The following is a 14,746-nucleotide window of genomic DNA, read 5'->3' on the forward strand; positions in this document are numbered from 1 at the left end:
GACCCAGGGCTCATTCTCTGCTGTGCCACAGAAATCAGTGTTCCTGAGAAAAGAGACCACTGAGCACAAGTTGCTCTTTTTATTCCTATTTTTATTCCAATTTTCTCCTGACAATGCCTTTCCTTACAGCACCTGGAAGTGCTTTGGGTATGCAGGAGCCCAGGATGCATTTCAACAGCTGGGGAAACTGAGGCACTGAGGTGCTGGCAAAATCAGGAGCATTCTTTTCCAAGCTGGATATTTCCCTCCACGTTTGCTCCAGTTCATGGAAAAGAGTGTAAAAGAGCCACCCCCGGAGAAAGGCGAGGAGCTGAAGTCAGCAGCTGGGCCCTGTGTTTTTCCAAGGAATATTAGCACCCCAAAGGCTGCCCTTGGAGCAGTGCCTTTGGGAAGGGGAGACTTGGGTTCATGCGATGCCAGAGCACAATTCCAAATGCTTTGCCCTGTGTAACATTTTCCCTCTCCTCACTTCCAATCGCTCTTGGAGCTAGGAAGAGAATCCCTTGGCCCAGGCACTTTGGTGGGATCAATAAGTGAGAACACCTGACTTTTTAAATTTATTTTTGCATTGCTTCATTTAAGAGGCTTTAAATGTGTAGAGGAAAATCCAGAATCACTGGGAAGTGCTTGAGCTGGAGCTCTGTTTGCCTGCTCTGAAGGCTGCTGAGCAATATTCAATACTCTAGCCAGCAGAGCCAGCTTTTGCCATTGGGAAAGGTCCCTGGACAGGTGATCCTGGCAGGCAGTGACTCCAGAGATGTCCTCTGAGCCATTTTAAAGCCCCAGCACTGGGTTTTCCAAGCAGAGGGAGCTGGAGCTGTGTCATTGTGAGAGCAGGTCCTGGGCAGAGCGAGTAGAACGTGTTGGGTTTCAAACTGGAGCAGAACTGAGCACTCTCTACTCTCTGGATTTGTGTCAGTATGAAACACCCTACTCAGGCTGCCCCCTGAGAAGTGCTGGAGGTCTGGCCTGGGCCAGCTGAACTCAGAGTGGGGACTCAGGCAGAGCTCAGGCCTTTTTGTGTATAGCTGTGCTCTACTCTTACTTTACTCAGGGGAGGAAGTTCTATCTGGCAGCCAGAGCAGAGGAACTCAGAGTCTGGGCTCTGCCGGTGGCTCTGCCGAGGAGGTGGAGCCTCCCGAGGAGCAGAGCAGGGCTCTGCCAGCCCAGGAGCCCCAAACCCCAAACCCTGGGGTTCCATTTCCCCCTTGAGGACACACCAAGGTAGCCCCACTAGACCTGGCAGGGTGAAGAGGGACATGCCAGCCCTCATCCCCAGAGCTTTCTGTGCTCTTTGAGAACCCGACAATCTTGTTCAGGTTCTGTTACAGGCCTGTTTCTTTGGTGCCCAGGGAGGTGGCCCCAGCACATCTCTGATGGTATCTGCCCCAGAGGCGCCTTTTGGGGTGAGAAGGTGCATTTTGGCGGAAGCTCCGTTTGCGTTTGATGTGTTCTTCACCCAGCTCGAGCGGCCTTTCAGAGCTGCCTTATCTGCCCCCACATCTTGACCTATTTTAACAAGTTGCCATGGTTGCTCACAGAGAGGTTGATGCAATTTTCTTATCTTTTCTTTGAAGGAGAAATGTAATTGCTCAGGAGTTGGTGAACTTCAGTTTCCATCACTGCAGGGAGGGCCAGCCCTGGACACCTGGGTTTGGAGCTCGCTCAAAGCCTGGCCAGCTTGAATTTTACCTGAGGGAAGGGCTGGAGCTGGGCCAGGGCAGGCTCAGGCTGGAGATCAGGGAAAGGTTCTTCCCCCAGAGGGTGCTGGCACTGCCCAGGCTCCCCAGGGAATGGGCACAGCCCCGAGGCTGCCAGAGCTCCAGGAGCCTTTGGACAGTGCTCCAGGGATGCCCAGGGTGGGATTTGAGGTTTCTCTACAAGGTCAGGAGCTGGACTGGATGATCCTGGTGGGTCCCTCCCAGCTCAGGAGATTTCTGATTCTGAGATTCTACATTAGGCCAGATTTTATTTTCTTTGCCGTGACACAGAGTGCATCCATGAAATCCAGGCAAGGGATGGCTCAGGATGTGTGGTCACTGCTAAACCTCACGCTGGCTCAGCTGAGCTCATTCTAAGCTCCCTGGTTGAGCAGCAGAGCTGTGTTTGGTGTGAGTGGGCAGAGATCTCTCCAATGCCTGCACCCAGCTGGGTTAAAGCAAGCTCAGCTCTGCCTCCACATCCCCTGGGGCTGGATCCTGCAGCCTCTGATGATTCCCATGGCCACCAGCATCCTGCAGGAGCCCTGGCACCACGTGAATAAACTCAGCTGGATCTTTGTGCCCTGTGTTGGTATTTACAGCCCATGCTGCTGCTCCCCTGATGCTGCAGGGCCACAAGAGGCTCAGACTTGCTGGTTCACCATGGCTGTTCAGCACTGAGCTGGTTTTGGGTTCCCTGGAGGAGCTGTGTGGCTTGGCAGCCAAGTTATGGGGTTTGTGTTTTCTCTGTGGTGGGCAGGACCGACACCCCGGGGCTTTCCATCCAAGGTGTTGGTGTTGCCATGGCCTGGAGCTGCTGCTCCACATCACTGAGCACTCAGCAGGGCCATCCCCTCGTGTTCCAGAGGGGAGAGGAGAGGGATGGGAGAGGTGAGATGAGTCCTGATCCTGTAGATGCAAGGCTGGGGTTGTATGGGCACTGCTGCCTATCCTCTGCCCTGGGCCTGCTTAGGGAGGTGCTGAACCTTTTAAAGCTAGTCCCAGCACTTAAAGAGTTAATGCCTCTTCCAGCTGGTGTCATCCCTGACCCAGTGTCCCTCTCAGAGCGATGCCATCCTCATTATCCTGCTGGGCATTAGGAATTCAGGAGGCAGTGCAGGAAGAGCCTCCTTCACAGATGTTATCCCACCCGGAGCCTCTCTCCACGGAGCTGGGCCTGCCCAGGCCAGACCTGGCCCTGACCCTCGCTATCAGCACCCACAGGGCTGTGTCATGGGGCCCGAATGTGCCTCTCAGCCCCGTGCAGTGTGTGAGCTGGCTGTGCTGCACAGCCTGAAGCCTCCCAGCCTCTGTTTGTGAGTGATGCTTATCTGTGACCCAGCAGTGAAAGAACAGCTGCTGTTTTGCAAGAAAGTCCAGGCAGTCTCAAGGAAAGTGGGTCCCTTTCAGGACAGTTCAGGTGCTGCTGCCCCTTCCCCTGGTGCTGTGCTGCTGCTCTGAAGCCTCCTCAGATGAGATTCCCCCTGGGCTGTGGTCATCAGCACCCAAAAATCTGCCAGCAGCAGCCTTGCTGTCCTGTTTCCTGCCACACTCCAGTGGTCTGTCTGTCCTCGCCTTCCCAACCTGTACAGGAGCATTCCTGCAAGCACCAGCATCCTCCAGCCTGCCCTGCTGGAGCAGAGTGTCCATTCGGGCACCTGCAGCCGTGGCATGGGGGTTTGGGAATGCAGGGACTCCTCCCTGTGCACAGCAGCTCCTCTGGCCCTGCAGGGAGCAGGGGATGGTGTCACCCTGCTCCTCCTGGCTCATGCCCCTCGGTGCCCTTGCAGGTGACTTCAGGATGACCACGCAGCAGCTCCTGCCCACCCGTGCCTCAGGCAGGGCGCGATGGGCTCAGTGGCCTTGTGGCCTCCCCAGGGTGGGGACGTGAGGGTGGGGCCAGGCCGCTTCAGTGGCCCCTGCCCCACCTGCCAGACGTGCACACGAGAGCAAACCCGGCCCCACGCACCACTGCCCAACCATGGCAGAGCTCAGCCCTCCCCAGGGCTCCTCCAGCCGCGCTGGGGGTGACGGGGTGGCAGCAGCTCTGGCCGCCTCCTGCAGACACACAGCTGGTGCAGCGGCCACTGTCAGGGGGATGTGCGGCTCATAAAACCCCTGGGGCTTTGCCAGGTGCCTCTGGAGTCAGCCTCTGAGCCCAGGGACAATGCTGTCAGGCCCAGGGTGGGATTTCTGGGCTGTCCCATGCAGGGCCAGGAGTTGGAGTTGATCTGTGTGGGTCTCTTCCCACTCATGAGATTCTGAGATCAGCCCTGGCAACTCCCCGTTCCTGAGAGCAGAGGAGCTACAGCAGGGAAGCAGCTCTGGCCTGGCCTGGCCCCCTGGCCGCTCTGCTGTCTGTAATCTTGGCCGTGTTGCTCCCTAAGGAAGGGCTTCCTGGGTCTTTTCCTGCTTTTTCACACCTGTTCTTTGGAGATGCCTCTGTCCAGTTCCACCACCTTGCAGTGTCTGATGCCTGGGCAGGAGCTGGGGAGGACTTGTGGGGACTGGTCTGACAAGGGACTGATGGGGACACTTTGGGGGATTTGGGGACCGTGGTGCCATCAGAGGGGCTGGGCAGGGTGGGCAGGTGAGTGGGGCAGGAGCTGTTTTGGAGACGTTGCCAGGGCCGATTGTTTTGTGGGGTTGGAACCACAAACCGCAGAGCGCCAGGCAAAGGTGCCTCGCTGGGGGGGGGGGTAGGTGGGGTTTTTTTTCTCTTCTTGTCTCGTTTGAACCAAGGGAAACAAAACAGAGACCGTTGGGAGGGGTGGATGTGTAAAACCGTCCCGAGAGAGGTGCCGGGGCTGGGGCTGCGCCCTCCCCGTGCCGTGCCCGTCTGCCCCAGCTGGGCAGTGCCATGTCACCACGCCACTGGAGCAGCCTCATCCAGCGCAGTTTGGTATCCCAGGGCTTGGGAAGGAGGTGGGGACCTGTCCTGACCAAGGAAGGATGGCACAGGGATGGCGTGGCACCAAACCCTGTGCTCAGGGGACACTATCAGGGCTGGCTGCTGAGGAAGCCCCACTGGGCCAGCAGTTCCCAGTTCCCACAATTCCGGCTGTGAGCTGTCTCAAGAGGAATATTTTCCCCCTGACGCCACAGAATTCCTGTGGTGTGACAGTCCCTGCAGAAGGACCCTGTTCAGTGCCACCAGGGCCAGACAGGGCCCCCATTGTGGGTGCTATTTTTAGCAGCCCTGTGGGTGCAGGAGGTCGTGGCGGGGTGGGAGGACACCCCCTCCCGTCTGAGTCCTCCCCTTGTCTTTTGTGGAGCCAGGGCTGGGTTTGCTCTGGGAAGCCCCTGGCTGTGTGTGGAGGGAGCAGTGACATAAAAGCTGCCTTGTGCCCCTCCACCTCACACTTGGAGCTGCATCCCAATCCAGGCTGCGGGAACAGGTGGTTGTTTTGGGATAACCAAGGCACAGATCCTGTGTGGCCTCGGGACAGCGTGGCTGTATGTGCTCGTACCATGGAGTGATCCCAGCCTGCCATCCTGATGCGGATTTCCAGCCCTGGCTGGGATGAGAGAAAGGCTTGGAGCAGAAGGGATGGAAAATGGGCTCTGCTCCCAGCTCCAGTCAATGAGGAGGTTTGGGGTGCAGGGACAAGCCTGGGAGATTCCTGGTTGCCCTGTGACATTGAGGGGAGTGGCACTGCTGCATGAGCCACCTTGAAATCCTGTGGGAAGCTATTCCCTGCTCCTTGCTGGCTGCAGAGTGGCTCATTTGTGAAGATCTGCCTCCCAGCACTAATTACATCTGCACAGATGATGCCCTGACCTCCAGCACTGCTCCCTGCTCTGTTCTCCTCCCTGCCAGTGCTGATTTGGCGCACAGGCCTGGGCATGTGCTGGGGTTTGGCTCCTGCCACCTCACTGCCATCTCCAGTGTGCCACATCTGCCAGGCTTGGCTGCCTCCCCCTTGGGCAGGGAGGGGGTGTTTACAGGAGCTGGGACATGCCTGGAGCCCTGCATAAACACATTCCTCACATAATTGCCTGTCCAGAGAGAGGAATTGGGGGTTTTACGCCTGTCCTGCAGGCAGCTGGGAATAGACCTTGGGAATCCCTGTTCCAAGGATGACACCACTTCCTTGGAAATCCCAAAATACCCAGCAGAACAGCCCTGGGGGTGGTGGCAGGAGCTCTACCTTGCTTGCTGGAGAGAGGGCACGAATTCCTGGGTTTCCCAACAGCTCTCCCTACCAGCTGGCAACCAAACAGGAATGACACTGGCCATTGGCTCAGCGTTAGTGAGGCTGGAACCTCCAAAGGTCCTGCAGGATGGCCCAGGGGTGTTTTGAGGGCAGTTCCCAGCCCAGGAACCTGGCACCCAGCTGATGAATTTCTGTCCCTCTTATTTTGGGGCAGGAATCAACTAAAAATCCTTATTCTTCCATTGAGCAGGAGAGAAATCAATGGGAGAGTGTGGACCTGGCCTTGGGCTCCTTGGGCTGTGTCTCTGTTAACTTGATTTGGGTGTTGGATGCTCTCTGGCTGTGTACGGGAAGTTGGTGTAAGGTCAGATGGGCCAAGAGAACTCATCCCCTTGGGAATTCACCTGTGGAAGACCTCGGGCAGCTACTAAACCTTTTTCCCAGTGTTTTCTCTGGATTTAGAGCTCACTGCTATAAATAGGCCTGAGCCTGGAGATATGGTGGCACTTCAGGCCAGGCTTTTCACTCTTCCCTTTCAACAAGAGGCGAAGGCGTCATCTGAATTTCCTCCCTCATCTTGGCCTGGATAATTCGGCTCCATCCCTACTGGAGAGCACAGTTGTAGAGTCAACCTCTTGGCAAGCTCCAGAGGAGCGACGGGCTGGAGCCTTTCCCCACTGAGTCCCTTCCCATTTCCAGCAGAATGAGCTGGAGCTCCCTGCCTTGCCCTGCCTGTGGCTGTGATAACCCCCAGGCCTGGCGCCGACAAACCCCTGGAGCGGCTCCACAGGGATAACAGGAGGGAAACAATTTGGGAAGGGCTGATGGGACACGGTGATTCCCGTGTCCTGGAGCCAGTGCTCTCATTTCCTCCTCCCCAGCAGCTTTTGAGTAATTTTATTTATTGTGGAAAAGCGGAGCAGTCCTCCCTTCCCTCCATGGGTTATCCTGCAGCCACAGCTCGGACATTATCCTTTGTCATTCCTGGAAACAGCTCGGGCTCCATCCCTTTTTCTGAGTTCATAACTCATTTTCTCCCTGCTTGAAGCTTTGCTTAGTTCTGTCAGCACTGGGATTACCCCAGTTATTTCAGCCTGTGCAATTCCCTGTGGGATAAATAATTTCCTCTCTTCTCTGGCTGTCTCGTTATAATTATTGTCACTATTAGTGATCTGTTGCAAGCTGGATTTAAACCATGGCAGGGTCTCTCCCAAAACACCTTGCCCACGGCTAAGTGCAATGTTTGGGGCATGGCCACATTTGGAAGCTGTTCATCAAAGAGATTTTAGCTCCAGAGCTTCTCCTCTGCCTTGGATTGCAACACAAGCCCAAGGGAAGAGATAAATATTTCAAAACTTCTCCATGACTTCAGCCAAACCCAGCCTCAGGCTCTTGCTGAGTGCACTGGGACAAATTGGTGATGACTAAAGTGAGTGACTGGAGGGGAGATGGAGACCAGGTGTGGAAGGAGAGGTGGAATGCCCATGGCGTGGGATGTTCCACATCACCTCATGTCTCTCCAGCTGGGTCAGGAGAGCAGCAGCCACAGGGAGCTCCTTATGGATTTGCTGAGGCTGCGCCAAGGTGGTAATGAGGAGATCCTGGGCTGGGAAGCTCTGTGTGCCCCCGCCCTCCCCACGAGCCGGTGGAGCCCATTCCTGTAGCAACACGCCCTGGAAAGAGGCCAAGGAATTCTCGTACCTGGGTCCCCCTTATCTCGATCAGCAGCACGGAGCAAAGAGTCAAGGTCGGGAAGTGGAGTCTGCCGGAGTTCAGCCGTGGCCGGCGGCTCTTTGGCACAGAGGGATTGGTGCTGCTCCGGTGCCAAGGCAGCGGCTCCTCCTGTTTGTGTGCCAGAAAAATAATCCTATTTATGTAACTCCACATGAAGCATTCCAGGGCATGAATATTCAGCTCTTCCTGCAAATAGGAAGCTCTGTTACCTGTAGGGATTAACTCCCAGCTCATCTCCTGCCCTGTGGCTGCTGGTGGCTCTTTTTGACAGGAGAATGCTTTATTTTATTCAGTTAGCATCTTTTGCATGGGGATTTTTACCCCTCTGAGATAGAATGAGCTGTGCTTTTCCTGGCATTAATATCCTGTATTTCCTTTGTCTTTCTAGGCAGCGGACCCATCCAACTGTGGCAATTCCTGCTGGAACTGCTCACTGACAAGTCCTGTCAGTCCTTCATCAGCTGGACAGGCGATGGCTGGGAATTCAAACTTTCAGACCCAGATGAGGTAAAGTGCCCTGGAATTAAGTGCACAACCCAAATTGATCAGAAATACTGGTGTGGATAAGCCTTTCCTCCTCCCTTTGGGCAGCCACTTTTTTCTGGTCTTGGATATGTGGGGAGCCAAGGAATCAGAGTCCAAGGGAAAGTTTGTTGAAAATTGGGATGCAGTCACCCTTTGGAAGCAGGGGTTTGTGCCCAAAGTTGGTGGGAAGTAGCTGAAACACCTTAAGGAGAGGAGCAGTGACAAAGCTCATCAGATAGGCTGGGTACAGGTGAGGGGTGATTGTCCCCTGGTTTGAGGAACAAATGGGATCTTTGTCCCCTTCCCTGACTGGAAAGTGGGGTTGGTCTCTTCTGCTGAGTACTGGTGAAAGAACAAGAGGAAGTGACCTCAAGTTGCACATGGGGAGGTTCAGGTTGGATATTAGGGAACATTTCTTCATGGAAAGGGCTGTCCAGCCCTGGCACAGCTGCCCATGGAGTCTCCACCCTGGAGGGATTTAAAAGCTGTGTGGATGTGGCACTTGGGGACATGGATCAGTGCTGGGGAATGGTTGGACTCCATGATCTTAGAGGGCTTTTCCAACCTAAATAATTCCATGAGTGTCTGGAGCCTGCAAAAGTGCAAAAGTGCTTAGAACTGGCAGAAGGTGGAGGAGAAACCTTGGGAAAGGGCTGAAAGACTTGGGACATGAGGCTATATCTGAGGTAGGACATGAAATTATCTCAAAAAATCCTCATGGAATGCACTGCCACATTCTGCCATTGCACTGAGGTTGGTTTGCCCAAGCATCAATTCCTAATGATGAGGAAGATCCTCCCTGCTTGGAAGGGGACAGGGATGTCCCAACTGATCCAGGCTGACCTTTCCCCCCTGTCCTCGCTCCCTGCAGGTGGCCCGGCGATGGGGCAAGAGGAAAAACAAGCCCAAGATGAACTACGAGAAGCTGAGCCGCGGGCTGCGCTATTACTACGACAAGAACATCATCCACAAGACGGCCGGGAAGCGCTACGTGTACCGCTTCGTGTGCGACCTGCAGAGCCTGCTGGGCTACACCCCCGAGGAGCTGCACGCCATGCTCGACGTCAAACCCGACGCCGACGAGTGACAGGGACACGGGGACGCCGCCGTCCTCCGGGAGAGCCCACGGGACTTGGTTTTGGTGGTTCTTTTTTTACCGATTTTTCGCTGTTCTTCTGCTTGTTTTTGTTCGAGGGCCACGCAAATTCGAGGCTTTGAGGATGTCGGGGGAGAGGGGGGAGGAGGAGGAAAGCTTTTGGGAAGGATGGGCTTTTTGTTGATTTCCTGAAAGCTCCAAGACAGGCTTTTCTGGGGGAAAATTCTGAGTTTTAAGAAAGCCAGAAAAATGTAGCTCACTCAAAAATCCCAACAATCCCCTCCCCACCCTTGGTTGTTTAGAAAGAGATGCAATCGATTGGATCCCTTTGGTTGCTCACACACAAACTGACAGGTCAGAAATGACAATGTTCCTGAGGAGTTGAGGAATTTAAACTTTTTTCTTTTGGAAAACCAAAATGGATGAATATTCTTGCTTTGGGGAGGGGCAATATAGGAAAAAGCCAAGAACTGTTGTTCTTGTTCCATCACCTTTCTGTCCATTGTCTTCTTTTCTATGAGTTGATAAAATTTTTCTTAGGAGGGATCAAAACTTTTTTTTTTTTTAAGTTTTTTTTTAATTAAATTTTGTGCCAGTATTTGTTTTTTGGGTTTTTTTGTTTTTATTTTTGGTTTTGTGGTTTTTTTTTTCTTTTTTTTTTTTTTTTTCTAAATAGTCTTAAGCTCTAAGATGGTCTCAGTATTGCAATATTGTGTGTGTTTGTTTCTGTTCTACCAGCGGAGAGTTTTATCCCAGGGAGGAAAAAGAGGAAAAGAGGAATTAGTTTCTGTAGGCCCCACTGGAGAATTGGAATGCTGGGACTGGGATGGGAAGGAAAATGAACTCCAGAGTGGCTCCTGGAGTTGATGCTGGCTGGGGGTGCCACTCATGTCTCCAGTCCCATATGCTGTGCTGATAATGCTGGTTGAATTCCCTGCTTTTTTTTATGTTTGGCTGCACAAATCCTCTCAAAATGTCTTTTTGTATTTTCCAAATCACTTCTTTTGCTCAAGGAACACTTTGGTGCTTACAGAAAAAAAATTTTGGGAGGGAGAAAGGTGAGAAATTCCCATGTTTACAATGTGGTAAATGGAAAATATGCAAGTTAATTGAGGGGAAAAAATCAGGAAAAGGTTCAAAACCCAAAGGGAAATGTTTTTTCCTTCCTATTTCGAGCAGCTCTGTCTTTATGGCCGTGTGTGGGCACAGCAGAAAGGAAATTGTCCCTGCAAACGGGCTTTTTATGGCTCTTGGGCTGCTCTCCCACCAATCCTGTCAGGGTGTGAGTGACACGGAGCACTGCTGGTGTCACCAGGGATGGCTGTGGGATCAGCGCTGGGGCAGCTGCTCCCTCTGGCCTCCAAACCCTTCCTGCAGCTGCTCTGCTCTGGAGGGGTCACTCCTGCTGTTCCCAGTGCTCCCTGGGATGCTCTGGGCAGACTGAGGACAAGGTCCCACCACTCTCAGGTGTGCTGGGTGGGAGTTGGAGGAGCAGAGGTTGATCCATTTCCTGATACGGTCCCAAAGTCAGATCCCCACAGATTTGGCTGCCTGAGGGAATCTTTCACCCCCCTGGATGTTTGCATTTAAGGGCAGCATTTTGTACTTTACCAAAATTCCTTCTCTGTGTGTGTTTTGTGTGTGTCTTTGGGGCACAGAGTTCATGGCAGAGGCACTGTGGGACAGCTCTGGGAATCAGGAGAGCACAGCCTTTCCAGAGGTACTGTGGAGTGGTTCCTGCCTGATCCCAATGGACGGGGTTACAGGAAAGGAATCTGTGTAAAAGAGCGAGAATATTCAGGCACAAACCCCCACACACACCGGCAGAGCTGGAAGAGAGCCCAATCCCAAAGTGATGCCCAGAGGTGCTGGGCTCTCCTCCTTTCCCTCTGGAGCTGGGGAGACCCAGCACCTCTGTATCCTAAAACTGGTCATCTTAGGGAAAGTCAGCCCCAGAACTGCTGTGTCCTTATAAAAGGTGATGTTGGAGGGGAAATGGGAAGGCCAGGAGGGAGCTCCTGCCAAGGGGGTGGAAGCAGAGGGGGGTCCAGGAAGGGAAGTTGTTACCCTCAGGTGCTGCGGGTTGTCTGAAGGAAAGGTGGGATGGATGGAAAGGAGGGAAGAGGGGATGAAAGGAAGGTGAAGGGAACCCCAAAGGGGGAAAGGAAAGCTGCCCATTGAGAAGTGGACCTTGGGCTCATCTCCTTGGGCAGGCAGGGAGCAGGAGGATGGAGGCAGCCTGGCCAAGCTGGAGGGAGGAAAGGAAAATTGGGATGAATGAGACCCCCAGAAGTGAGGCTCTGGGACAGATCCAGCCTGAGCCATGGCTGGCCAGCTGGACAGGGAGGTGTGAGGACACAGTGCACAGGGAGGAGCCAGTAAAGAGCATCCCAAGAGGTAGGGCTGGATTTCCAGCAATCAGATGGGGTTTTTGGGATGTTCAGAGTTGGCGCCAAGTGCCCAGAGCTTGCCCATCATGAGCCCATTGGAGTCCCCTTCCACACTTACAAAGGACTCCCAAATATCCCAGCTCCTGCCCCTGGCATGGGCCGTGTCCCAGGACATCCCTCCTGCTTTGCTCGGATGCTCCAGCTGAGAAAGAAAAAGAAAGGGATAAATTTTCCCTACAATGGAGGAATTGCAGGTTTGGCTACAACCCCATCCCCCTGCCAGGCTAAGTCCCTCATTCCCTCTGCTTATTCCAGGTTTCCAAGCCGAGCCTGTGTGCTCCCAGAGATTTTGGGGGGTTGGTTAAAGGTTAGGAAGGGTGAGCCATGGGAAGCAGCTCTGGAGTTTTGGATGAAGCCTCTGGTTGGCGTTTTGGATCGTTTCTCCCGGCCTTTCACCCTTCCACCTCACAGCCTGTGAACAGTCCCAGACACATCAGGTCCACCACTTCCTATTTTCCTTTGCTTTTATTCCCGTTCTAGAGGCCATCCCAGAGATGGGTGCTGTTTATACACTGGAAATGTGCAGATTTCTCTTTATTTCTTTTGCTTTGGTTCCTTTTTCCTTCTGCTTTTCATTGCTGGCCTTTGGCGAGGGCTGTGTTGAGCCAGATGAGCTCAACCCAAACCCTCTGAGCTCCTTCAAATCCATGAAAATTTGGTTAATTCCCACCTGCTGGCCCAGAATTTAAGAGGGATGATGGAGATCTGCCAGGGCTGGGACTCCCTCCTGTGCTGCTTCCTCCACACAGGAGCAAATTTCCCCTGGCAGGTTCTGTTGGAAACGGGGTCATTTTGTCTTGGTTTCGAATGCCTCAGGTGCTGTGGGTGAGTTTTTGGGATATTTTCTACGTCCTGCTCATTTCCTGCTGTTTCCATTTGGGTTGGTGTCCCCTTGGCCCTCTGGCACAGCCTGAGCCCTACTTGCAAACAGCTCTGGAGGCCTTGACAGTTGATTTTTGAGAACCCAAAAATAAAGGGAAAAACCGCAACAATGATAAAACCCACACCAATAATGATAAAACCCACACCAATAATGACAAAAACCACAAGCACTTTCCTGCTGCCAGTCCCTCTCCGTCTCCATGTGTGGGATCAGCATAATCTTTGGACACTGGGGGAGAATAACCGAACAGGGCAAAAAAGAATGTAAAATTTCACTTTCTCCTGTCTTCCCAAACCAACCCCGCCTCCAAAAGTGGTCTCAGAAAGCACCAGTAAATCCAGATGCTGCAGAAAACATCTCCACCTTCTGAGTTTTGATTTTTTGGAGGGGTTTTCTCTGAGGTTTTAGGATTCAATTGCTGGTTCTTTGTGAACATTGGGAAACTGGGATGCCTTGGTGTGCTCTGCTCCCTGGTAGGGTCTATGTAACACCCAGGAGCTCTTGTCTACATTCCAAAGAGGTTTAAATAAAGGATAAATCTATGTATACATATATGTTATAATGGAATATCTCCAGGAATTAACTGCCTCAGTAAAAAAAAAAAAAAAATAACAACAAAAAAAGCCAAAAAAAAAGGAAGTCTTTTTTTGTTTTATTTTGGTTTTACACATTTTTTTAAGCTGATAAACTTAGAAGAAGTAAAAAAAAAAAAAAAAAGAGATTGTTATATTGTGCTGTTTGACTATTTTCCAACGTGTATTTTCATATAATTTATATTTTTTAAAAGTGGGGAAAAAAAGTTTAAAAGTGAGATTTAAAAAAAAAAAAAAAAAAACAACAACAAGGAAAAAGCAGGTGCTTTTTTAAAAAAACCTGAGCTGAGGTAGCTTAGAGATGTAGCGATGTGTGTGTGTGTCCGTGTGTTGTGTCTGGTTCCGTTCGTTTTTTTTTAAAGGATTCAAGAAAAAAATAAAATCCCTCCTCCATTGAATTCCCTAGAGAAGGAGGGGACAGGTTTTGTTTTAATTGCTGATGCTGGCACATCATTTTGCTGGAGAGTTTTTTATATACTGTAGCCTTAATTCATATCGTATTTTAAACCATGTGAAATTAAAAGAAGAATAATTCTTAGCTCTCGGTGTCTGTGTGATTATTCCTTGCCTTTCCTCTTTAGATTTGGGACAGAAAGTGGGAGAACAATGCAAAACTGTAGAAATTCCAAAAATTTCTCTATTTTTCCCATTACTGAAATGAGATTTTAAGGGAAAGAAGGGCCTGGCTGACATCACAGCTCATGGTGAGGTGATGCTCCCCGCGGGCTCCCTCTCACTTCGGGATCGTGGATCCACATTCCATGCTTTCCAAACCCTCTTTCATTCCAAGTCCTCACTGGGAGTGTGGGGTATCTGTGGGTCACCAGCCCACACGATCTCTGAGAGGGGCATTTTCCTCAGTAGGACCTCAGGGAATGGGTGTGACCAACTCTCCAGATCCCGGGGCCACCAGCCGGAGGACGTGCTGGGAATTCACTTTCCTCCTGGAGACCTTGGGGAGGAGAAATCCACCTTGGCACTCTCCAAATCCTTCACACTGTGCTTCAGATCCTGGAAAAAACCACGTTTGAATCCATTATGGAATATCTTGGGTTGGAAGGACTCACAATGATTCCAACTCCCGAGCCTGCACAGCAGCTGGGAAGTTTTTCCAGGGCATTTTATGGTGGCTTTGGTGTTCCCTTGTCCTGATCCAGGCAGGAGGAAAGGTGTGCTGTGCCCAGTTGGCTGGGGCTCGATGGGAGCCTGAGCCCCTGAAGCGGTGATTAATGAATCCGGCATCTGGGGGACGTTCATGGAGCAGCAGCTGATGCTTATCCATAAGAGTGTGCGTGATGGGAAGTTCCCAAAGGACACCAGTGACGCCGGACTGACTGAGTCAGCACCAAGTGGATCAGACCCATTGTTCGGGAATGTGACGCTCGAGTTTGCTGGATACCAGAAAAGTGGACGAGTCACGGGGGGGATGCACCGGGCGGATCCAGAAGGAATACTCTCCATTTACAAGTTGTAGCCGTGCAGGGAACAACATCCCGGCATGCTGAAGGATGAGGGTGGAGAATCCCGGTGGTCCTCACGGCAGCCGGGCGTGGTCCCGGGACATCGCTGCATTCCCGAGGCTCGGAGGGGACGGACCCAAAGCGGGGA

The 14,746-nt window shown here is 52.4% G+C and overlaps 1 protein-coding gene across 2 annotated transcripts in view; it reads left to right on the forward strand.

Moving 5' to 3' along the window:
• The window catches only part of ETS1 (ETS proto-oncogene 1, transcription factor), a 97,337-nt gene extending 83,661 nt beyond the window's left edge, over positions 1 to 13,676 (forward strand). For both annotated transcript variants that reach the window (XM_066334830.1, XM_066334829.1), the window contains 2 exons: positions 7,980 to 8,098; positions 8,988 to 13,676. In XM_066334830.1, the coding sequence (XP_066190927.1) occupies positions 7,980 to 8,098; positions 8,988 to 9,203 (335 nt within the window). In that variant the 3' untranslated portion in view covers positions 9,204 to 13,676. The remainder of the gene's footprint in view (positions 1 to 7,979; positions 8,099 to 8,987) is intronic.
• Positions 13,677 to 14,746: the final 1,070 nt, after the last annotated feature.

Source organism: Sylvia atricapilla, chromosome 23 (genome assembly GCF_009819655.1).
Source record: "Sylvia atricapilla isolate bSylAtr1 chromosome 23, bSylAtr1.pri, whole genome shotgun sequence".
NCBI lineage: Eukaryota > Metazoa > Chordata > Aves > Passeriformes > Sylviidae > Sylvia > Sylvia atricapilla.